The sequence below is a fragment of the Doryrhamphus excisus genome, linkage group LG6 (genome assembly GCF_037039965.1).
Source record: "Doryrhamphus excisus strain RoL-2023G ecotype Guam linkage group LG6, RoL_Dexc_Guam_v1.1, whole genome shotgun sequence".
NCBI lineage: Eukaryota > Metazoa > Chordata > Actinopteri > Syngnathiformes > Syngnathidae > Doryrhamphus > Doryrhamphus excisus.
The window spans coordinates 13,187,373-13,211,069 of NC_136362.1; the positions used below are offsets into that span (position 1 = coordinate 13,187,373).

At 46.4% G+C, this 23,697-nt stretch overlaps 3 protein-coding genes across 8 annotated transcripts; 2 read left to right on the forward strand and 1 right to left on the reverse strand.

Moving 5' to 3' along the window:
* Positions 1–1,000: 1,000 nt before the first annotated feature.
* Positions 1,001–9,783, forward strand: lamc2 (laminin, gamma 2). 3 transcript variants are annotated; one of them, XM_058068719.2, is made up of 21 exons: positions 1,001–1,148; positions 1,390–1,566; positions 1,639–1,756; positions 1,826–1,941; positions 2,010–2,141; positions 2,212–2,401; positions 2,790–2,902; positions 2,995–3,375; positions 3,463–3,696; positions 4,315–4,454; positions 5,317–5,464; positions 5,537–5,742; positions 5,820–5,899; positions 7,340–7,477; positions 7,558–7,702; positions 7,765–7,914; positions 7,980–8,094; positions 8,168–8,364; positions 8,468–8,626; positions 8,695–8,794; positions 8,871–9,780. In XM_058068719.2, the coding sequence occupies exons 1-21, from the start codon at positions 1,082–1,084 to the stop codon at positions 9,122–9,124; spliced, it is 3,360 nt and encodes a 1,119-aa protein (XP_057924702.2). In that variant the 5' UTR covers positions 1,001–1,081; the 3' UTR covers positions 9,125–9,780. The 3 variants fall into 3 exon arrangements, with proteins under 3 accessions (XP_057924702.2, XP_057924700.2, XP_057924701.2); XM_058068717.2 differs by having other exon boundaries at positions 1,639–1,941; positions 8,871–9,782; XM_058068718.2 differs by having other exon boundaries at positions 1,014–1,148; positions 1,393–1,566; positions 1,639–1,941; positions 8,871–9,783.
* Positions 9,397–19,574, reverse strand: nmnat2 (nicotinamide nucleotide adenylyltransferase 2). Its single transcript, XM_078791471.1, has 15 exons — positions 18,686–19,574; positions 17,479–17,823; positions 17,273–17,376; positions 15,846–15,929; positions 13,567–13,786; positions 13,113–13,201; positions 12,691–12,758; positions 12,546–12,624; positions 12,346–12,472; positions 12,204–12,284; positions 12,093–12,137; positions 11,951–12,027; positions 10,177–10,278; positions 10,037–10,104; positions 9,397–9,930 (listed from the first exon to the last, which is right to left on the reverse strand). The coding sequence occupies exons 5-15, from the start codon at positions 13,649–13,651 to the stop codon at positions 9,828–9,830; spliced, it is 924 nt and encodes a 307-aa protein (XP_078647597.1). The 5' UTR covers positions 13,652–13,786; positions 15,846–15,929; positions 17,273–17,376; positions 17,479–17,823; positions 18,686–19,574; the 3' UTR covers positions 9,397–9,827.
* smg7 (SMG7 nonsense mediated mRNA decay factor) lies at positions 14,138–23,116 on the forward strand. Of its 4 annotated transcripts, none has more exons than XM_058068715.2 (23): positions 14,138–14,287; positions 14,931–14,962; positions 16,053–16,170; positions 16,263–16,395; positions 16,457–16,628; positions 16,706–16,777; positions 16,850–17,000; positions 17,061–17,196; positions 17,283–17,427; positions 17,499–17,658; positions 17,734–17,804; positions 18,710–18,770; positions 18,931–19,050; positions 19,128–19,551; positions 19,619–19,760; positions 19,917–20,206; positions 20,298–20,606; positions 20,805–20,951; positions 21,053–21,139; positions 21,354–21,504; positions 21,591–21,761; positions 21,840–21,991; positions 22,060–23,116. In XM_058068715.2, exons 1-23 carry the CDS (start codon positions 14,262–14,264, stop codon positions 22,171–22,173), a joined length of 3,384 nt encoding a protein of 1,127 aa, XP_057924698.2. In that variant the 5' UTR covers positions 14,138–14,261; the 3' UTR covers positions 22,174–23,116. The 4 variants fall into 4 exon arrangements, with proteins under 4 accessions (XP_057924698.2, XP_057924696.2, XP_057924699.2 ...); XM_058068713.2 differs by having other exon boundaries at positions 14,139–14,287; positions 19,833–20,206; XM_058068714.2 differs by having other exon boundaries at positions 14,156–14,287; positions 14,935–14,962; positions 19,833–20,206.
* Positions 23,117–23,697: the final 581 nt, after the last annotated feature.

A 23,697-nucleotide genomic window follows, 5' to 3' on the forward strand; every position in this document is an offset into this window, starting at 1 on the left:
TGTGAACTGATTATGTGATCACTCAACTGTAATCTGATGCATGTTCAAATAAAATAAAACCATTACCATTACCATCAAGCAGGAAGATGTAATGCTTTAACTTTGGTAGTACAGTTGTACTAGTTGTTTTGGTAGTACAGTACATGCTTTTAGGAGGTGATTTTAAATTCCGACTTGTACTATTGTACTTTAGTACAGAGTGATAACAAACTCTAGCCAGACAGAAAGCCCCTTAAGTGTGTGAACAAAATAACAGGCGTGTTGCTGCCTGAGCGACATGACCTGGAGAAAGACTTCCAGCTCATCCTCGTCCGAGAGCTTCCCATTCATTTTCAACGCTTTTCGGGAAGTAAGTTGCCATGATTACAGCAAATGTTACGAAATATACACTAATCACCATCGAAGACACATTTTGATGTGGATGTTCTTTGCAGGTTGTGCTGAAGAATACAACTAGTAATACTATGACGACTACTATGAGGAATAATAATATAAAACAATCATAGCTAATAGGCAATACCCAAACATCCTTTACTATGTTTTCATCTGCAGATGGTGCTAACAACATAGGTTCCAACTCAAGACATCCGCTGAATGCATGTGTGTGTGTTTGTGTGTGAATATGTGTGTGTTGGCACAGTAACCAATTTGGGTGTGACCATGTTCTTTAGGCTTGTGGAAACAGAGAATGTCTGTGTGTCTAGAGTGTGTATGCGTGAGTAAGTCTGAGTAAGTGTGCGTTTGTGTGTGTGTATGCCAGGATGATATGTGTGTATGTTTGTAACACGTGCACACTCCTATTGAGAATGGGTCAATGTAATACAAGTTCTCGTAAAACAAGGGAGTGCTAGTAGACAATACTACGCTAATGTCAATTTCTACGTCCTTGAAGGGTACGCGTGGTGAACACACGCAGACATCTTGGTGTGACGAATGCGGTGGACTCATCCAGAACAACGCCCCAACACACACTCATGTATGAGTATGCGCGGCGTGTCCTAACGTGCAGGTACACTGCAGTTAAAAGTCGACTGTAGGAGAATCACCAGGATATTGGACTAGCGTGCGATGAGAGGACAACATGAGGGCCAGCTGGATGTACCTCTGCACACTTTTCTTTGCATTTTGTGTCGTCGTGGCAACAGACAGTAAGTCATGTTACCTGTTACTGCAACCGAGAGTCGAAATAACTTTGTAGGAGATGTTTAACTTTGACATTGAATGCACCACCGGTGGCGACTTTATTGTCACATTAACATATGTGAACTTTGCCCCAGGGCTGAGACAAAGATTGTTGCCTTGCCTTGTTTTCCCAGGGTGTCGTTAGGGACTGGTACATGGGTTATGGGTTAGACGCCATCAGGACATGTTCATGTGCTGTTTCTCCAGAAGAGGTCCTTTGCAACTGCGGTGGCCGATCTGCGTGGTGCCTGCGGGATGAGCTGGGTCTGCGTTGCATCAACTGCGAGGGGAACAGCGAAGGCCGTCGTTGCGAGCGCTGCAAAGAGGGCTTCTACAAACAGGGGGCGTCACTGAGCTGCATACCGTGTGGCTGCCATGCCGCAGGTGAGACCCCGACATGCGGTTTAACTGACTTACCTGAACGCATGACAGATTATCACGCCTCTGTTCCCATAGGTTCTGTCGGTACCATGTGTGACCACAGGGGACACTGTACCTGCAAAGAAGGTGTAACGGGAGAAAAGTGCAACCGCTGCTCAAATGGACCAATCGGACATAACGGCTGCTTACAGAGGTTGAAAAAAAGTACTTCCTCGGGGACCTTTGACCTTTCACTAAACTTCCTGTTTCATGTTGATTATAGACGCCGACCCAGGGAAGATTCTGGTTCTCCGTTGTGTTTCTGTTACGGACACAGCAACCAATGTTCTCCTCAGTCCGTTTACACAATCCATAACATCACCTCCACCTTTGCACATGGTAACCTTTCACCTTCACAGTAAAATCCCAGAGAAAAAAGCAGTTGTGACATATTTGTGTTTTTTCAGGACCGGAAGGTTGGAAGGCAGCGACCTCACATGGACTCACGCCGGCAGATGTCCACTACCGTTGGTCCCCAAAACACCAGGATGTGGAGGTCATCTCCAGAAACAGCCTACCAGTCTACCTTTATGCTCCAGGTGTGAACAACGCCCACCTTCTACCCACTTAGCCCCTCCTTTTAACCCCAGTCTTGTTTTTCTCCTCCAGCTTCATACTTGGGCAAAAGGTTGCTAAGTTACGGCCAGAACTTGTCTTTCTCATTGCGTCTGGACCGTGGCATTCCACACCCATCTATCAATGATGTGATTCTGGAAGGTTCTGGTCAGAGAGTGTCCGCCTCGCTGGGCGACCTGCGCTCCGTGGTTCCTTGCGGACAGAAACTCAACTACACATTCAGGTCAGAGCTCCACCCACTCGATCAGGTTCTCGCCGCCACATGAAGGTGTTGGGAGAGAACATTCCTGGCACTCCAGCAAGTAGAAACAAACCAGGAATCCGCTGCTCTCATGTTGTTAGCTACATGACTCGCGGCTCTTTGGAACCGAGTCTTGCTGCCAAAACCAAAACCTGGCTTGACTGGGACTGGACTAATCGTGAGTGTGACATACTGTAAAATAACGACATTGGAACCTCATGACTCCTTGATGTGGGTCACCATCTGCTCGGAAAGTAAATAGAGAATAATGGAAGCAGGGTTCAAAACGACCAATCAGCGTGTTTTGTCGTGTTTTGGACTTTCCCATGTGTAGAAAGATAAACCACTGAAGTCGCTCATGTTATTTCAGACTGGATGAGAAACCAGAAAGCAGGTGGCACCCCCAGCTCTCCCGCTTCCAGTTCCAGACACTCCTCCAGAACCTGAGCGCCATCAAGATACGTGCCACCTTTGGAAACGGAGGTGAGATTTATGGCTTATGTTGTTCCAGCCTGGACCGAATGGTACCCATCATGTGGTCGCTTGTTGTCAGCTAAACTGTTGCTTGTCTCTAGGACGGGGTTACCTTGACAACGTGAAACTGGTGTCGGCAAAGCAAGAAAATGGAGTCCTTGCCGACTGGGTCCAGGTCTGTGTCTGTCCGCAGGGATACGAGGGTGAATTTTGCGAACAATGCTCAGCCGGTTTCAAGCGCCAGAAGGCCATGGATGGTGCCTTCAGCCCATGCGAGCCCTGCAACTGCAGAGGGGGCGACTGCGACCCGCATACGGGCGACTGTTACCCTGCTGACGAGACGCAAAGCTGCTCGGACGGATTCTATTGGGACCTCTGGACCCGAGCCTGCATGAAGTGTCCCTGTCCCGAGGGAGTGTTGTGTTCACTGGTTGCTGGATCAGCGCAACCTCAATGTCACTTCTGTCCACCTGGAACCACAGGTTAGTTCGGAATCCTCTGTATTACACAATCCCAACCATCTGGGGGCGCAATATTCATGAAACTTACAAGTCTCTGTGTATGTTCAGGTGTTCGCTGTGATGAGTGTCAGGAGGGGTTTTACGGTGCACCTGCAGGGATCCCTGGAGAACGGCGAGGATGCCGACCTTGCGAGTGTAACGGCCACATTGACGTCAGAGTGGCGGGAAGCTGCGAGCGCACGAGTGGCGAATGTCTCAAATGTGTCAACAACACGATGGGACGGCAGTGTGACATCTGCTTGCCAGGATTCTATCACCGCAGATTGGCTGACGCCTGCAGACGTGAGTTGGGGCCAAACATTCATTTATTCATTTGCGGGGGTGCTGGAGCCTATCCCAGCTGTCTTCGGACGAGAGGCGGGGTACACCCAGAACTGGTCGCCAACCAATCACAGGGCACATTAAGACAAACAACCATTCACACTCACATTCATACCTATGGATAATTTGGAGTCACCAATTAAGCTAACAAGTTTTTGGAATGTGGGAGGAAACCGGAAAACCAGGAGAAAACCCACGCATGCACGGGGAGAACATGCAAATTCCACACAGAGATGGCCGAGGGTGGAATTGAACCCTGGTCTCCTAGTGGTGAGGTCTGGGCGCTAACTACACAACATTCATATTTCATTTTTGGTCCAAAAAATGTGTAATTCTGGGAAAACCTGGAATTTTTGGAATGTGGAAACTAGATAGATTGAATGTCTTAAATGAGCTTAAATGGTTTTAATGTTTGAATAGAATCAGTGAAAGTAGTAAGAATTCTAAAGATCAAAGAGAATTTGTGTTATGGAAAATGTGGAATTTCAGGAAAATAGGGAATGTCCCGAATGTGCTGAAATGCAAAAAAATGAGGCATTCACACTAAAAATTGACATTTTTCGTGTGTTTGCTCGGCAGCGTGCAACTGCGACCTTCAAGGCTCGGGGTCAGCGCAGTGTGACGACGACGGCCTTTGTCGCTGCAAGCCGGGATTTGAGGGGTCAAAGTGTCAGACGTCCCGCGAGTGTCCCATTTGTTTCAACGCTGCCAAAGCCAAGGTGAGAAATTGCATCAGATTGATCACCTTCCCTCTACTTTTATTGGCACTGACCAAATGACATCATTCAATTAACAGGCAAAGAAGATTAAACTATATTGATACAAAAACCCCTACTTGTTTAATGTCAGAATGTTCTCAAATGTAACATGACTGACGCATCCCTGTGTGCAGAAACGTTTTGTTTATCAGTGATAAGCAGTATTTGCGGCAGGAATCAATGGCCCCCATGAAAAAAATGACCTTGGGTCCCCCAACTGTTGTCACCCCTCTCTAGAACCTTAACTGACCTAACAAGAGCTTCACATAACCGTGAAGGCCTGCATATGTCTTGCTTCTTATTGTCATATATACTAGATTTCCAGTGTAATATTTACTGTTAATGAGTTGTCCATGCAACAGTCTGCTATTATATTATGGTATGCAATTCACTACTTGATGTATGTTCTAAAGGTCATGATTTTATTGTCCATCCATCAATTTTCTGTACCGCTAATCCTCACAAGGCGAGAGGCGAGGACTGGTCACCAGCCAATCACAGGGCACATATAGACAAACAACCATTCACACTCACATTCATACCTATGGACAATTTGGAGTCGCCAATTAACCTAGCATGTTTTTGGAATGTGGGAGGAAACCGGAGTACCTGGAGAAAACGCACGCATGCACGGGGAGAACATGCAAACTCCACACAGAGATGGCCGAGGGTGGAATTGAACTCGGGTCTCTGAGCTGTGAGGTCTGCATGCTAACCACTCGTTCGCCATGCAGCCAAATGATTAATGAATATTATTATCACATAAAAGTACCATGAAGTACTCGACGTCTTCAACATGCTGTTCTTCTTCTGAGACTATTAGATGGAGGCGTTTGCCATCAAACTGCAGCAACTGGAGGCTCTGAACTCGCAGATGGGCAGTGGCTTCCAACCCGCCAACATATTGGGCATGCTGAGTGCCGCAGAGACACTGGTCAACGACCTCGAGGGCGATGCTAAGCGGCTAACTGGTGTGACATTGTGCATTTACAACATTTATCGATTCGTTTGTGTGACGTTTGAAATGCTCTGCTGTCCAACAGACATGGACAAGCGGGTGCAAAAAAGCCTCTCCTCCATTGGCAGAGCACAACTGTCTGAGGAGCAAGACATCGAGAACATAGCTGACGCGACCGCCGACATCAAACAACATCAACAGACCTACAAGGCCAAAGCGGCTCAGCTTAACGATTTAATGGATGACATGAAACGCAAACTGGGAGAGGCCAAGGCAGACCTTCGGTCCTTCGTAAGTGTTCTGATAGCATCTTGGTCATCATCTGACTTCAGGTGATGAAGAAGAAGATTCTTTTTTCCTTCTTTCAGGACGTTGCCTTGGGAGACGCCCCGCAGGGTCCAAATGTTTGGTCTGCTTTGGCGAAGACGGCGTCAGGCTTGGCTGATAAGTGCGTATACCAGACCCATGTACAATGCATTTCTAATATACTGTAAATATAGCATTGGTGTAGTACATATAAGGCTCCAGCATACCCATGCAAGAGGAAAAGCAGTATAGATAAAATGGATAGACTGACGTAGTAAATCTACTGTAGTAGTGTCAATGTAGTAAATAGAGTACTGCCAATGTAGTAAATCGAAGAGTGTCAATGTAGTAACTACAGAAGTGTCCAAAATATTGTGTTAATGTAATGTAATAAATATATTAGTGACAACTGAGTAAATATAGTGTAAATGTAGTTTAAATGTGGTAAATATTGTTATTATTATTTTCAATGGAGAAAATGTAGTTGCGTCAATGTAGTAAATGTAGTGTAAAAGTAATACTGTAAATATAGCACAGTACCGATAATGAAGTAAATATAGTTAAAATATCGTAAATACAGTGTCAATGTAGTAAATGTAGTGTAAAAGTAATACTGTAAATATAGCACAGTACCGATAATGAAGTAAATGTAGTTGAAATATCTTAAATATAGTGTCAATGTAGTACCGTAAATATAGCACAGTACCGATAATGAAGTAAATATAGTTGAAATATCTTAAATATAGGGTCAATGTAGCACCGTAAATAGAGCACAGTACCAATAATGAAGTAAATATAGTTGAAATATCTTGAATATAGTGTCAATGTAGTACTGTAAGTATAGCACAGTACCAATAATGAAGTAAATATAGTTGAAATGTCGTAAATATAGTGTCAATGTAGAATTGTAAATATAGCACAGTACCAATAATGAAGTAAATATAGTTGAAATATCTTGAATATAGTGTCAATGTAGTACTGTAAGTATAGCACAGTACCAATAATGAAGTAAATATAGTTGAAATGTTGTAAATATAGTGTCAATGTAGTAAATGCAGTGTAAAAGTAATACTGTAAATATAGCACAGTACCGATAATGAAGTAAATATAGTGTAAAAGTCGTAAATATAGTGTCAATGTAGTAAATACAGTGTAAAAGTAATACTGTAAATATAGTACAGTAGCGATAATGAAGTAAATGTCATTTAAATGTGCTAAATATGGTGTCAATGTAGTAACCATAGTAGTGCCAATGTAGTAAATATAATTTGTGTAACTATAGTAGTGTCAATATAGTAAATATAGTTGTGTAAATGCAGTAAATATAATGTGTCAATGTAGTAAATATAGGGTAAATGTAGCCAATATAGTAGTGGCAATGCAATGGAGTAAATATATACATTACATTTCATAAAAATAGTAGTGGCAGCGGAGTAAATGTAATTTAAATGTAGTAAATATTGTGTCACTGTTGTAACTATAGTAGTGTCAATATAGTGAGTAAATTCAGTAAATACAGTGCGATTGTATTAGTGTAAATGTAGTATTTTAAATATAGTAATATGATGCCTGGCTCTCTCAGACATCAGACAAAGGCGGGTGCGGCGGATCGGAGCGCCAACGAAGCTCTGAGTGATGCCCAGAAAGGTCTGGCGCTGGTGCGGACGCTGATAAACAAGGAGAACAAAGTCAAAGATCTGATTGGAGACGTGAAAAATGCGTAAGTCATTTCACTGTCCGATAGAGTGTCCTCCGTCTTCCTTCCATGCCGCCGTTCTGACGCCGTGTGTGCATGCTCAGGTACGACCACATGGCGGCCCAGACAAAGGGTTTAGAGAATCGAGCGGTGGATGTGAGTCAGGAGGCCACAGATGAGAGCAACTTGGCAGACGACATGGCAGAAGACATTACCAGGATGGAGCGAGACATCCCATCTGGTCTTAAGGTAACGCTGTCGCCTTGATGTTAATAAACACGTAGCATCACCTGACTTCTTATTCTGTTCAGGAGGGGACAGACGACATGGCTGCCAAGTTGGATTTCCTGAGAGAGGCGGTCGACGAGAACACAGCAGATTTTGAGGCTCTTCAGGACGAAATGTACCGAGACAAAGTTGCCACCCAGGACCTCTTGGCACAAGGCAGAAGTGCTCAGCAGGTTGGTCTTCTGACCTCCAGAAGATACCTGTCAGGTGTCTCATGTTCTTGCGTGATCTCTGACAGGAAGTGGACACACTAACAAACAGAGTGAACGCCGCCAAGGCTGACACTGAAGGGGCGCTGCAACGCATCAACAGCAACACCGACAAGCTGGATGGCGCCCTCAACGCTCTGAGAGGTGAACTGAAGGTCACAAACATGTAATAGCGATACAGCGGCAGCTGACCGTCTTCCCGCCTCTACGTTCTCAGGCTTTGATCAACAGATTGTCAACAACAAGGCACTGGCGGACGCCGCTATCAAGCGATTTCCGATCATTGATGCGACCATCCAGAAAGCCGACAAAAACAACGCAGAGACGCTAGCATTGCTGGAGAACGCGTCAGAAGACTCCAATGGAGTGATGGAGTCCATCAACCAGCTGGAGAACATGATCCCCAGTCTGGAGGTTCTTCACCATGTGCTTGCCTCACTTAGCAATATTTGTTAGCCTTGCTTAGCAAAACAAAAAGTCGTAGTTGCTCTGTGTGAATTCATGTTTAACTCACCAGGGAATGATGAGGTCATTACCGCCTCATGTGGGCCTCACGACCAATGCCACTAAATTGAACGAGGGCGCCAAAGATCTGCGTGCACAAGCAGGCGATTTCACTACAGACCTTGAAGACAGGCTCCACCAGGCCAGAAGACAGATGGCAGAAGCAGATGAGGTGAGAAGTCGACTGTGACTGTTAAGAACATCTATAATGATGACATGGTGGACATGCTTCATCCGCAGGCTGCTTTAGGAGCCGACTCGGCGTGGGTGAACGCCAAACGGGCCAGAGATGCTGCAGGAAGAACACTGCAAAACATCAACAACATGCTGGCCAACATCAGTATGACATGCAACACCTGCCATACAGCCCCCTCTGGTGGCGACCTCTCACCTCTTCTTCTTCTTCTTCTCTGCAGACGAGCCGGGTTCGCTGGACATGGAGCGTCTTAAGCAGCTGGAGGACTCGCTGGCTGCCGCACGCAACAACGTGGAGGCAAATCTGAGGCCTCGGCTGACGGACGCAATGTTCCTCGAGGCTGCTCGGCGCCGCCAGCTGGATGCTATTAATCGGGACATCGACGCCATCTTAGCAGACATCACCAACCTGGAGGACATCCTGAAAGCCATCCCCAACGGCTGCTTCAACGGATCCCTAAGGGAGCTTCAGTGAGAGGAGGCCATTTTGTTTCCACTTGGCGATGGACTTAAGTTTTGTATGACCCAATCCAACTTCCTGCATTAATGCACATTAGTGGACATCAGCAGCTATGCTCACATTTTGTTATTTTTCTATTTATATAATAATGTGTACATACAACTTTGTCACTTCTGCCAACTTATTATCAGATCAATGGATCAATATTTAATTTGTAACGTAAGCTAATAAGCTAACCATTGTAACGTAATAAATACATTGTAGAATGTTCACCGGAACACACATAGTCAGTGTTGTATTTTATTGTTGCAAGTGTCATCTACAAAGATTCATGCCAGAAGCAGAACCAAAAGCAAAAAAATTGTCTGAGCATGCACACCACTGACAACAAACACTATTGCGCTTTTATTTTGAAAATGTGAAAAATAACCACGGTTAAGTGTTTATCGGTCAAAATATTCATGTTCCACTTTTTATGGACTCAACGTGTCCACTGGGGGGGGCTTTTGTGCATCACCTGAACAACTGCTAGCATTGCGTTAGCCATGTTGCTAACAAGCTAATGTACGTCAACATAAACGTGGAATGAGGACACTGGACTGCTGTCACGTTGGCGAGCGTGCTGCATGCATCCACTGACTTGATGAAAAACAGGAAGTGACGTGACCACCCCCCCACCCTGATGGCAGAGTCACATGACCCAAAGGTTGATGGTCCTTTATCCGGAGGCCTTGATGTACAGCTGAGTCTGCAGGATGTAGTCAATGACCGGCTGGTTCAGGTAGTCCACAACATGGCCATCACCGTGCTGCAGGGCCAGTCTGCAGAAGCACGACGGCACAACATGAAGGGTCCGTTTTACCCACAATGCATTTCACATAAGAACAGCAAATTGCCGTGACATCAGTAGAAAGCGACGCCGCTCACCTGCTCTTGGTGGAGCTTACGACAGCCATGGGATGGTTGGTGGCATCCTTCACCACTATGATGTTGTCCTGGAAACGAGAGAGTGGGAAAGGTCAGAGCGGGGAAAGACCATGTCTGACTTGGTCATGCTCAGACAGGACCTTGTGCTTGCGGAGTACGGCCGAATGGTTCATGATCCTCTCTGTGTCGGTGCCGTCACGAGGAACAACCACCATCCCAAAATCGCCCACGATAACCTCCATCTGAGAGCACAGGAAGACCAGCTGATGGATGTTGCAGGGCGGCCTCAACAAGAACACTATGGCCGTGTCTCAAATGGAATACTATACAGTGGAACCTTGGTTAGTGTCATTAGTCCGTTCCAGAGGGTGTGACTAACCGAAATGAATGCTAACCAAGTCAAATTTGCCACATAAATCACATACAGAAAACAATTCAAAATGCATATAAATACATATAAATGATAAATCAAAGATTTAAGGTTACTTTTATCTTTATTTCTGACATGACTGTTCCCAAAGACACAATGTTGTGGCGAAATCAACACGAACATCACCTTCCTGCTTTACCATGAATAGTTACTTGAAATCAATCGTGTTTCCTACCTCAGTAACCCAAATTAAAGACAAAGACAGCTGCAAGTGGCAGCCTTTTGATGAGAAACACTATTGAATTAATTAATAAGTGGTATCCATGTTGATCTCCCTGCAACATTGTGTCTGTGGTAACAGTCACATCAAGAATAAAGGTCAAAGTAATATGTATTTATATGCATTTACAATTGTTTTAGAACTGTTTAAACTATAAAAATGTGTTTTGTGTTAACATTTCTGAGAGCCAACTGCTGATGACAACAAACAAGCAATGCAGCTGAACCCTGGTTCCTTTTTCCATATGGTAGAAAGTTGATAGGATGCTAACATTTTGTCATTTAAATTATATTAAAGGGGGCCTATAATGTTTTCCCCAGTTTTCTGACCTATAAATGTTGTAAGAATATACTACTCTCGTGTTAAACAATTCCAAAGTTTCAGATTTTGAGCAGTTTGCACATTTGGAAGTGAGCCCTGAAAGAAGTTTGGGATGGGTCTGAACGCTAGCTTTCAGGGTGTTTTTTTCTAACACTGACTCACTATGACGTCACAGTGTGCCAGACTTCCTTATATGGGCAAATATGGGCCTTTCCACCACTCTGCTGCACTGTTTTGTCTTGGGAGTGGGACTGATCACAGCAGTGTGGGCGTGCCCGGAGGCGGGCCATGGCGGGAATAAACTACAACAGTTTTGGAAATCCAAGGAAAAACAGCTGGAATAGGTGCAGATTCTGGAAGATCGAGAAAGCTTTCTGTGCAGGTTATTGTGTGTAGCTGCTCTATAGGAGTCCACAACTCAATAAAAAGGGCTGAAAACGAGCTTAATGGATCCCCTTTAAGAATACAAATTGACTCACACAAGATGCGTGCCATATTGTATGCTAGTATTCGTAGAATGTACGCAAACTGAGACAACATTATGCCATACATTTTTGACCTTCACTGAAAAACATGCTAACCGGAGTGGGTGGGGTGAACACTAACCGAGGTTCCACTGTACTTGTGTCAGTACATTTCAATTAGTATACTGTAGATCCTGAGTGTATGAATTGAGTGGGTAGTGCTGTCTCACATGAAATAACAGTTACCTTCTTCTTCTTTTCTCCTTTTTAATGGCAATTTGCAACCACTCAAGCTTGTCCTTTTCCTTCCACCACATTGCCAACATTTTTGAATGTTGGGAGTGCAGCATCTCGGTACTGGCAGTGCAGTACACATCGCCATACTTCCCAGTGTGAATACACTCAAATGACTAAGTGTAAGTACGCAAATGCACCAATTGAGACACAGCCCGTGACGGGTGAGGGGGCGGGGAGCTTACATCACTGTCCTTCCACAGGCCAGGGATGCAGAAAGATTCCAGGAGATCACTGCCACACAGGAGCAAGATACGCAACTCTACAAGGACAGTAGGCGGGGTTACTGGAGACACACAGACAGGACAACACAGAAGACAAACTCACCGATCTCCTCGTACGTCATGGCGGGCCCCAAGTTGGCGTTTTCATCTGACAGAGAGCACATGACTATCACACACATGCACACCAGAAGTGACATTGTGTGTCAGCACTCACCAATGAAGGTGAAACGTTCCATGTGAGGACGCACGCAGCAAACCTTCCCAAGATTCTCACTCAGCTTCCCCCAAAGTTTAACTGAGACACGTACAAACAGGCTTCATTTTCATCTTCATCACGTTCACCATCTTGGACTTACCGGAAGTAGGCATGTGCTTCATGTTATTGTGGTTCAGGTAAACAGGCGGAGCCTGGTTTTGTGGCTGACCAATGACAGGAGTGGATGACGGTGTGTTGACATTGGACAAGATACAGCCAGTCACCCTCTGAAGACAACAACAACAACACATGATGAAGGTATACTGTTGTGGGTGCGGCCACTCGAGAGATGGCACTCGCCTTCATGAGGTCACGGTGGTGCTCCAACACGCTACAGGTGGTCTGCCAGGTGTCTTGGTAACACTCCCAGGGGTCCACCCTACCGCAGGAAGCACTTAGAAGAGCCCACTTCAAGCCCCACTTCAAGACAGGTAACATTACTCACCTGATCCAATCGGAGGACTGCACAGCCAGCTGACACATTGTCAGACGATGCCTGCTGGACACCAGACCCTGCCCACAAACACAACGTGTGAAACTCAGACACTAGAGCCTCCAGCCAGGCGATTTAGATCCCCGGTGACGACATATTTTCTCAAAAGCGACAAATATTGACTCTCCAAATACCAATAAACGTCGAGAGTCACTAGACACCCTCATCAAAGCCGGCCAACCTTAGGGCGATCAAGCCAAGCAGTAAAGTTCCTGACCTGGGAACAACTGCCCCGCCCATCAGGTCGTCACTCAAGGTGTTTTTACTGACTTCATCTGACATCATCTAGTGACTTCCAGGACAGCCAATAGCTACTTTTCTTACTGAAAAGCTGGCAATAGTGGTTCTTGTTAGCATTGAGGAAAACGACTCACAGGTTTCCCATAGGAATCGTGCACTGGCGAAATGATCCCTCCGATTACGATAAAACGTCCTGTTTTGTGCAGGTAGTCTCTTGCTTTCTCTGCAGACACACACACACACACCAAGTCAAAAGGTACCCATGAGTCCAAACAAACACAAAAACAGAAGTGTGTAATAAACATGCAATTTCGAACATTAGCTATGTCAAATTGTTTTTGTTTTTTAAGGTGTCTTTACTGTTAATTTAAGAAGGACATGTTTTTATCTAGGCTACGCCACAGTTTGGAAAAGGGCGGGGGATGTACAATGACGTGTTTAACTAAGGCCTAGCCAAACAAACCGCATTAACAATCGTTCCAAAAGAATTTTGCCACTGGTCCATTTCAGCACCATACCAATGGACAGCGACGTGTTGTTGTTGTTTTTTTTACCATGACGTCACAATGTGCCGGTCCAAACACTCACCAAACATATGGATGTGTCCCTTGGTGATGGGGTTGAAGCTGCCGCAGGACAGCAAGATCACGTGACTTTTGCTAGATTCCGGCATGGCTACTCGACGGCCGGTCCGGTCTTGGTGCTGGTCCGGGTCGTGGTCTTGGTTCTGTTGCTGATCGGCTCGGAGATTGTTTGGAGCAGCAGTCGATGCAGAGAGAGGCGAGGTCGATGTGTCTGCGGCAGGATGCTGGAGGAAGTGACGTCACTGCTTTAAGTCATCACACAGACGCACATTTGAAGTTCACCCGACACAGTGTGCATAATTAATGTTCGCTAGTTCCCGTTAACAACATTATTAGAACTCAGTATGCATTAGCGCTCCTTAACAACCTTATTAGGACGACCGCATCTGATTGACAACTGCTGTCAGGGCAATGACGTAACAGTCACAACAAATGAGATGAGCATTTTGACGTAAACACAGTGAGACTATTTACTCGTTATTCTTTATTTATTTATTGCCGATCAAACACTTTATTATGACAAGTGTGTTGCATTTATTTCAGCGTTCCTTCGTGTTCAAACCGAAAACTTCCGAAATGTGCCGAACCTCATCCTTGTCTCCCCCGCCCGCTGTGTGCAGTCAGACAGGAACAATATGGCTGCGGCGGCGGAGTTGGCTTCTGAGCTCGTCGTAGCCTGAAAGCAGGCGAGCGGACAGGATGAGCCTATGTTCCCAGTATTTACGGTAGGTTGTCTCTGCTCTCTTGTGTCCTGTGGATCCGCGCTACGACAGACAACTTAAAATGACCGTTGAACGTAACACTCGTTGTTTTGTTGGTGTGTGAAGGCTAAAGCTAGCGGCTGCTAGCTAGCATCATACATCAACAAACCATCGATGCTGGCGTCTGTCATCAGCCTACACAAATATTAGTCACGTGTGACGATGTATTGCAATAAACTATGTGGGTTTTTGCTTTCATTTTCACTATGACCTCTAATTGAACACCCAACATGTGCGTTCCTTCGCGGATGCTACGTAGCTTTAGCCTGCTAACATTAGCGTTCTTGTGCATACACGCCAAGGTTGTCATCGTCTAAGCCATCGTTTGATTATCACTAAAGTCATCAGTGTTCTAGCTATGTTGCCAGGTCACTTGTGTTGTATGTACAGATGATTGAGGGATTTCAGCTTGCGGGCTTGTGTTGTTTTGAGCGTTCTTGACGCAATGTGTGGCTTCTACAGACTTCTGCGTCACAACAATGCTTAAATGACGTTGTGGCTGGTGACGTCATCACGTGGACCACAGTCAGAAGCGGAAAGTGTTTTATTTGCTTCAGTGTTTGTGACTGTTGTCTAACCAGTTACTTTTTGTTGTGTTGACTTGCAGACAGGCAGAGGCCCTGAAGGCTGACATGACAGGTGAGTCTTCGCTACACTGTATATCAACTATAAACTCCTGCATATATACTTATGCACACAAAATTATACCCTTCATAATTATTTTTTTTATTTTACATTATTGTGACTAAATCAATGCAATTTGTTTAGTTTAAGTGAAAGAATAACAACAATACACAAATCAAGAAGTTACTAATTTCGTGGGTATTTTATGAATCCGTTTTTGAACTGCTTATTAATTGTTATTGTATGTATCCTGTGTTAAGGTGGTCGTGTCTTCCTTTGACAAGGTTTTCTTGTCCGCTTTAAGAGAAGCATCTCCATAGCATAGTTTCCACCGCCATACGTGATGGTGGGCACGGTGTGCTTTACCTTATGGCATCCATATGACCAAACTTAAACTAGGCCTCATCACACCACGGGGTTTGTTGACCCACAGCTGGAATTTTGCTTCAGTTGACTTCTAGCAAAAGCGTTATTTGGCCATATGGATATTGAATATGTCTGGATAAAGAACGAAAAACATACAAGCTGACTTTATTTGGCCTTGAATATGCTGAACATGTCTGGGGAAAGGAAGGAGAAGCATACAAGCCAAAGACCACTGTGCCAACCAAGTCTGGTGGTGTGAACATCATGCTATGGGGATGCTTGTCAAGGAAAACGGCCAACCTGTCCCAGCTTGAGGCTTTCACCATATTGTTGTTGTTTTTTAATTTGTTGGTTACATATACCAACTGTAAATTATAAACAAACTTGACAAAATGCATTCATTTAATCAAAAAAAGTAAGTGAATAATGTAAGAAAGTAAAAGGATTGCAATGTGTCTCTTACCATATTTCATTATAATGTAATTTTTAATATGACATCATAACAGAATGGTTGTGTTTTTTATGAACATACCTCGGCATGACTGTTATTGGTGGATAAGCAGAAATTAAGGTTGTTTCTGTCATGTTTTCAGTTTCTGTGTGACCTTGAAAAGTCCTGTAATTTTGACATGAAAATGCGGTTACCATAGAAACAACAAGTTGGCTCACAAGAAAAAAAATGTTTCATATCAAACTAAAGATATTTTGAGCATGTTTAAACTGCCAGTGTGTCATGCAGACTCCAAGCTGGTAGCAGCTGAGGCGTGGACGTCCCGTCAGGCCCTTCAGGACCTGTACCAGAAGATGCTGGTCACAGACTTGGAGTACGCCTTGGACAAGAAGGTGGAGCAGGATCTGTAAGTGGCCACACCACCTCTGAGCCATGATGGACACGGGCCTCTGCACACAACCGCTGAGCTTTTGAGTCTTTTTGTGTGTCCACATCTAGGTGGAACCATGCCTTCAAGAATCAGATCACCACCTTGCAAAGCCAGGCCAAAAACCGAGCCAATCCCAACCGCAGTGAGGTGCAGGCCAACCTGTCATTGTTCCTGGAGGCAGCCAGCGGCTTCTACACTCAAGTGAGCCCCACTGTGATGTCACCTCACCTCACCCTGCTTTGTGACGTTGTGATGTGCGCAGTTGTTACAGGAGCTGTGCACAGTCTTCAACGTGGACCTGCCGTGTCGCGTCAAGACATCCCAGCTGGGCATTATCAGCAACAGACAGAACAACGGCGGTGCTATTGTCACTCCGCAGCCCAGCTCATGCTCGTACATCTGCCAGCATTGCTTGGTGCACCTGGGCGACATCGGTTAGGAAGAGGAGCAAACCCTGTTGCCTGGTGCTGAAGAAGACTCTTGATGTTCACTCTTCTATTCTGCCTTTCAGCACGCTACCGCAACCAGACCAGCCAGGCCGAGTCGTATTACAGACACGCCGCTCAATTGGTCCCATCCAACGGTGAGTCCCAAATCGCCATTACAGTTGCTAATGACTTGTCCCTCATTGACCTGGACATGTTGCGTGTTCCAGGTCAGCCGTACAACCAGCTGGCCATTCTGGCATCCTCCAAAGGAGACCACCTGACCACCATCTTCTACTACTGCCGCAGTATTGCTGTCAAGTTCCCCTTTCCAGCAGCCTCCACTAACCTGCAAAAGGCACTGTCCAAGGCTCTGGAAAGGTAATGAACATCTTTGTCATCTGATTGGCTGAAATCTGTCTCAAAATGCCATGTTTGCAGCCGCGAGGATGTGCGAAGCAAGTGGAGTGTGTCTGACTTCATCAAGGCCTTCATCAAGTTTCACGGCCACGTGTACCTGGGTAAGAGTGTGGACCAGCTGGATGCTCTGAGGGAGCGCTTGGAGGATAATTTCCAGGTACACATCAGCATCTGTAGGCTGTCAGCACGCATGCTGTGATTTGAAGCTTTTGTGTGTGTTTCCGTGTGCGTACCTGTGTGCAGAGACTGATCCTCCAGAAGGCCTTCAGCTCTCAGCAGCTGGTCCACATGACCGTCATCAACCTTTTTGAGCTGCACCACCTCAGAGAGCTGGCGGCTGATGGAGCAGAGCAGCAGGTCAGCTGGTTCCAGCTGCTCGGTCTCTTCAGTAAGAAGCACATGAAGCCTCGATAGCTTTCTCTTGTATGTACACTTTTACCTGACATTCTGTCTCCTCAGTGTCCTTGCTGGGGATCATGTGCAGGCGGGTTTTGCTCAACAAGAACTGCGATGAGGAGGTGGCTGGAGAGTGTCCTCTGCCGGCCATCAAAATTTCTTTGGACTGGCTCAGGCTGAGACCCGGCATGTTCCATGAGGCCGCTGTGGGCGAGAGGCAGCAGTAAGATGGTGCTCATAAGGTCGCCACATTCTCACGAGAACTTCTTTTGACATCTCATCTCTTTTTGTCTGTCAGTGTCTGGCCGTGGCTGGTCTCTATCCTCAACAGCTTCCAGCCCAAAGACCACCATGTGTCCAACTCCTCAGGTACAGGAGTAGTGCAGTTCTGCAAATGTGGTTTCTGGATTAGTAGAGTACAGCACCAGTAGTCATCCCTAGTTTATCGCAGTTAATTGATTTCAAACCCGAATCCGAAAAGTGAATTTCCGCAAAGTAGGGTTCAATGTTAATACACTGAATATTTTCATAGTTTAACATAGTTTATGGCCTTGTAAATACAACCTTTACCATTATTAGAGCGCTGTGGACATGAAATAACACACCTGTTGTCACTTTTATACTATTATTCTTTGTGTACACCACATTGCTCAAGTGCAATGCATATGCTTCGGGATCGAGGCGGGATGAGATGCTATAGCTTTAAACTAGTTAGCCTCCTATTTATTTACTGTATATTAAACTTAGGAAAGGGTTTAAAATGGAGTGGGGAAGAAGGACCAAGAAGCCAGATACTTACCACTTCCACACATAATGGGAGTAGAACTTCTTTTTCACTCTATCATGCCATGGCTGACTCCATTCAGTGTGATGGAAATTTAATGTCATGACTCAATAATGGAAAATGACTGACGGCTCCTGGCTAGAATACTACGTATACCTTTGTCTTTCAATATTTTTTGATTTGATTTAATAACACTAGGGCTGCAGCTATTGAATATTGTCTTAATCAAGTATTTTACAGAAATGTTTTTCCATTGAAGTAATCTTAGTAATGCAATAATAAATTAACAAACAAGTAAATGAGAAAAATATATTTCCGCAATAGTGTTCATGGCTTGAATGGCGCAATCAAACAAGTAGCTTTTCTACACAACTTAGTATATTTGTATCATATTAGTAAATTGTATATAAGCATGTATATCTAGTTGATGGTCAGCAGTTAAATTTGTGTGAAATTTTGGACTTACCTGGAATCTTGTTCTTCTCCTCAGTGACACCACTGCCGGAAGAGTTTGAGCTTCAAGGCTTCCTGGCCCTCCGACCTGCTCTCAGGTACCGACCGTACTGGCACATAATCAGCCTGCTTCTTTTGTGATGTGACTGTGATTAAATATCGACTTATCAAACCATCACAATCACTTCTCTTATGTCCCATCATATTCTATTGTGACATAGCCTAAGATTCCCAGCCCTGTGCGTGACATTCTTTCAGGTCTCTGGACTTCACCAAAGGTCACCAGGGCGTCCCGGTGGACCGCAATGTTCTGCTCCTCCGCACCAGACATCAGAGACTCATCACTTTGGGAAAGTGGGTAGCTGACAACCAGCCGGGGTAAGCCTCGCTTGAACCTTGGGACCTTATCGTCCTTAACTGGACAGAGAGACCACTAAGCTCCTCCCCTCCTGCAGACTCATACGGTGTCGCGTTGGAGATGACGGCCTCCTCTTCTTCATCACTGACATTCCTGAGCAGGCCATTGAGGAGCCTGCAGAGAAGGAGCCGTTTGTGCTGCAGGAGGCCTCCAATGGCGAGCAGGTTATCGGCGAGGGTGGTAACACCGGCCTCAAGTCCGTGCTCTCAGCGGGAAAGGCTCAGAACTCTTGGTCGGATGGTGGCGAAAGACCTGTCGTCACCTTCAAGGAAAACATCAAACCACGGGAGCAGAACCGCGAGCCAGCTCGCATCCCTCATCAGAAAGATAGTGGTAAGGAGCGCCGTGACTTTGCCAAAGGCAATGGGACTTCTGGGAAAAGTGAGCTGAAGAGAGATGGAAAGAGGAAGTGCGAACTGAAGAAAGTCTGCCAGGAGAAAGTTGCAGATGCTGGAAAACAGGTAGAAATATGGAATATCCCCTAGTAGAACTTGTACAGATTAGATTTTTTAGATTTTTCTTCTTCAGGTGAAAGCTCAGACAGAACTTCGGAAGACTCCGGTCTCTGAGGCCAAGAAGGCCCCCGCTACTCCAACTCAAGCCACCTGCTCTTCCCAGTTCATTCCAATCCATCATCCTGGAGCCTTTCCACCTCTGCCTAGTCGACCTGGTACAAGCGCACACACACGTGCACACACACATACACACATACACAAGTTCTGAACACCAGTGTGCTTTCCAGGCTTCCCTGCCTCTGCCTTTGTCATCCCTCCCCCGGTGGCGTTCCCAGGCTTGCAAGTGAATCCGGGCTTCACCTTCTCTACAGGGGTGTCCGTGCCTGGACCTTTCCTACAGACTGCTGTGCACACACAGGCGGGATCCCAGGTTCAGAGTGGGAAGCAATCCCATATCCCTTACAGTCAGCAGAGGCCCTCAGGTCCGGCTCAGGGGCCAGGCTCCTCAGGCCAGGGCCCTGTAACCCCAGGCCCCCTCCAAGGTCAGCAGCCCCCATCCCAGCTGCAGGTGCAGGTGGTGAGTCAGCAGCAGTCTCCCACCAAACCCGTCCAGCAGGTCGGGATGGGCAAGAGTCCACCCCACCACTCGGGCCTGCAGCAGGTCAGTTGTGCCCTCGTGTTTGAGTCCCATGACTGGCATAGGTGTACTTCGCCAGATGTTAAGAGTCTGTTATTGTGTGCATGTGTTTCAGTCGTTCCTACAGCTCCAGGATCAGCAGATGTGGAGTCAAAATCAAGCGGCGCTGCAGAAGATCCCAGCCATGCCGATGTCATTGAAGCAGCAGGCATTCTACTTGGCACCCCAAGACCCCGTCAAAGTGTACGACCACCAGTTGCCGCCGCATACAGCCAACATGGACAAGAAGATGAAGTTCCCGCCCTACTGGGGGCCTTCCTTCCGAGTGGGCGACGGGCCAGCTGCCATGGTTGACAGGATGAAGAGGCCTCAGATTGCATGTCCAGAACAAGATGCCGGTGGGCCCAGAGGACCTCCATTTGAGGTGAGATGATGCTCTGGATTTCCCTGTCTTTGCTTCCTCACTTCAGCCTCTCCTGGAGGGTCTGTCCACCAACCAGACCAAAGATCTTTTGTGATGTGGCAAGACGCTCCACTCGGACACATCAGTACATCAATCTTCTTTTCTTTCCTTTGCTTCTATTTTTCCTCTCCCTGCTCCTCCTCCTTCCTCTTTCACCAGGACAAGAGCTCACCTCTTCTACCTCCTGACCTCTTAAAAACGCTTGCTGATTTTGAGGAAGAGGAGGAGCTCATCTTTTCTAAGCCTCCTGATTTCTTCCAGGCTTTGGCTGGCCCTCTTAGCACACTTCCTGGACCAAATATCTTTGTATGTAGTCCTGTCTCCTCATCCTGACCTCTGCTGCTCACCCTCCATGCCACTGATGACACCATTATAGCTTCATCCCATAATGTCCTTCTCCTCTGCAGCTACCAAACCAGACCAGGACGGAGAGCGGCCCAGAGGTGGTCAGCCATTCGTCTTCCCTGCTACCCATGTCTGGCCTCCCCTTGCAGGTTAGCCATGCTCTTTAACATCCTCTCTTTTTCTGCTCAGCTCAAAGTCAGCTAGTTAATTGGAATTGTGGCAAACACGACCTTCCTCTGTATGACCACCAGAGGGCAGTCTGTACTTAGCAGTGACGTTTGGTCACGTGAGCTCCTTTATGACAAGAACATATTTCCAGTAAAACAAAAGACAAACAAACAAAGAAAACATGCGTGTGTTCAGGAATACAACCAGAACAGCATCTTCAGTCAAGCCTACGGGAAGAACTTAGCTGCTGGCTCCAAGTCTGACACTCCCATGATGCACCAAGAGCCGTCACTCTACTCGCTCTTCGAGTGGACACCCTGGTCCCCATCCCTCCACGCCAATTCAGGTACATTGGACATGCAGAACACACAAGCCCTCTTGTTGTGGGTTTGGATCACGATGATGTAACAGAAGCTATGTTGGATTTGGCAGATCACTCCACGCCGGCCAGCCAGTCACCTCACTCATCCAACCCCAGCAGTTTGCCGAGCTCCCCACCCAACCACAACCACGCAGCCACACCGTTTTCCAACTTTGGTCCCATCGGTACACCAGACAGCCGAGAGCGGCGCACAGTGGACCGCTGGAAGGCTGAAAAGACAGGTGAGGGCGGGGCCTCGACCTCACTGTGTTGGAGACTCCGCCTCCACATGCCGACTGACGCTTGTGTGTATTTGTCAGGGGGCATGAGCGGCTTTGGTCTGGACTACCTGCCAGCTTCCTCCTCTTCGGACACAGGCTGGCACCAAGTCCCGTCCCCTGGCAGCTCCTGGACCAATCAGGAGTCTCCAATGGAAGAGTCGTCCTCCACAGTGCTGCTGGACAGCTTCAAGGTGCCTAAAGTTTTCTTTTGAGGGTTTGCGTGTGCTGGTCGTGTGCTAAGGTTTGCTTGTCCGTGTAGTCCATCTGGTCCAGCTCCATGATGCAGCCCGGCCCATCTGCGCTGGAGCAGCTGCTCCTGCAGCAGAAGCAAAAGCAGCAGCGAGGTCACGGTGCCATGAACCCGCCTCACTGAGGGGCCAGCGAGGCAGCGCTCAGCGCTTGGAGACCAACCCCTCAACACGAGTTTGATGAAGACCAGCTCCAATTAACACGCTAATCATAGCGGTGCAACAAGGTGGATGCTGGGGAGGCCATGACCCCCCTCCCCCAGCCGACCTGGCTGAAACTCCACCCCCACGCTCCCTCGACTGTCGAGGAGTGGGACGAGCCTCCTGGATCGCAGGATGTCAGATCACAGCCTGAGATCCCCCAACACACAAGACACACACACACACACTGGCGGCACCGCCCCCATCTTTCTTCATCCTGGACGTCCCCTCAGTTTGTTTTAGCATCTTTGCTGCCACAGGCTGAAGAAGTACGAGGGAGAGCGAGGACCCTGTGGTGGTCAGGTGACCAGGGGGCCGGAATGCCACACTGAACTTGTCATTGCTATTTTCTCGGTGGGGAGGAGGACAAACACGTGCGTTTTCAACATGGTGGCCTAGAAGGAGGCGGAGCAAGAAGAAAAACACGTAGTTAGTCATTTGTTTGTTAACGTCTTAGCTGATGTAATCCTGCTCGCTAGCTTAGCCCGCATTAGCTTTTGTTGCTCTTCCGCCATTTTACCTCATGCTCTGACAGAGAGTTGTCTCGGTTGCCTTTTTAATGACGGGTCACTTTTTAAGCAAGTGATAGCAGGACGGAGCAAATAGCCTCTAGTCAAACCAAGAGATCAACTTTATTCTGAAAGTATTTGCCCAATGAATCAATCAATCAATCAATGCCTCCATCAGAAGGCAGCGAGTGACCCCGCCCTCATTGTGCAGCTTTTTCATGCATGATGTCCACGGTTAGCTTGCTAATGCTTTCCTGCTGTTCTTGCAGTGCATTGGGAGGAATGTGAGGAAGATGAGCATCTTGTTCTGTTTTTGTGTCGTTTCTGCAAATAAACATGAAATCATGTTCCCCTTTAACGTGCTTACTCCTCTCTCGTGCTACATACATGCAAAGTCCCAACAATATAGTACATACACGCATGTATATATACACTATGGAGCAGGAAGATGTTTATGTGTCTCTGAAAGGTTCCACTTTTTACCACGACACTGAAATGCAGCACTGGTCTAAGAATAATTGCTTCCCAATATTCACTAGTATCACTACTATGTTTCTGTGCATTATAAGACAAGGAACGAGTTAATTTCAGCTAGCTTAGCTGAGACTACTGATAACCGAGACGTCGTGTTAGTTAGCTAGTTTATTTTTGGAGGGCTTCATGTAAAGAAAACAACTTCACAAAGAGAAAACAACTTGAATGAATACAATTAGACATTATTTTAAATCCTTAATGTTCACTTAACAGGATACACAAAACCAGACTGACCATAGAATTTGGTGAGAACAGACATGTAAGTCAAATTAGGTTTTTCCTGCGGTCAGAATCAGCGAGGAGGTCCAGGAGGCATCAGGACTAGATGCCTGAGCCATCTCAACTGGCTCTTCTCAATGTGACGGAGCAACGGTTCTACCGAGCTTTTCCTGGATGACCGAGGTC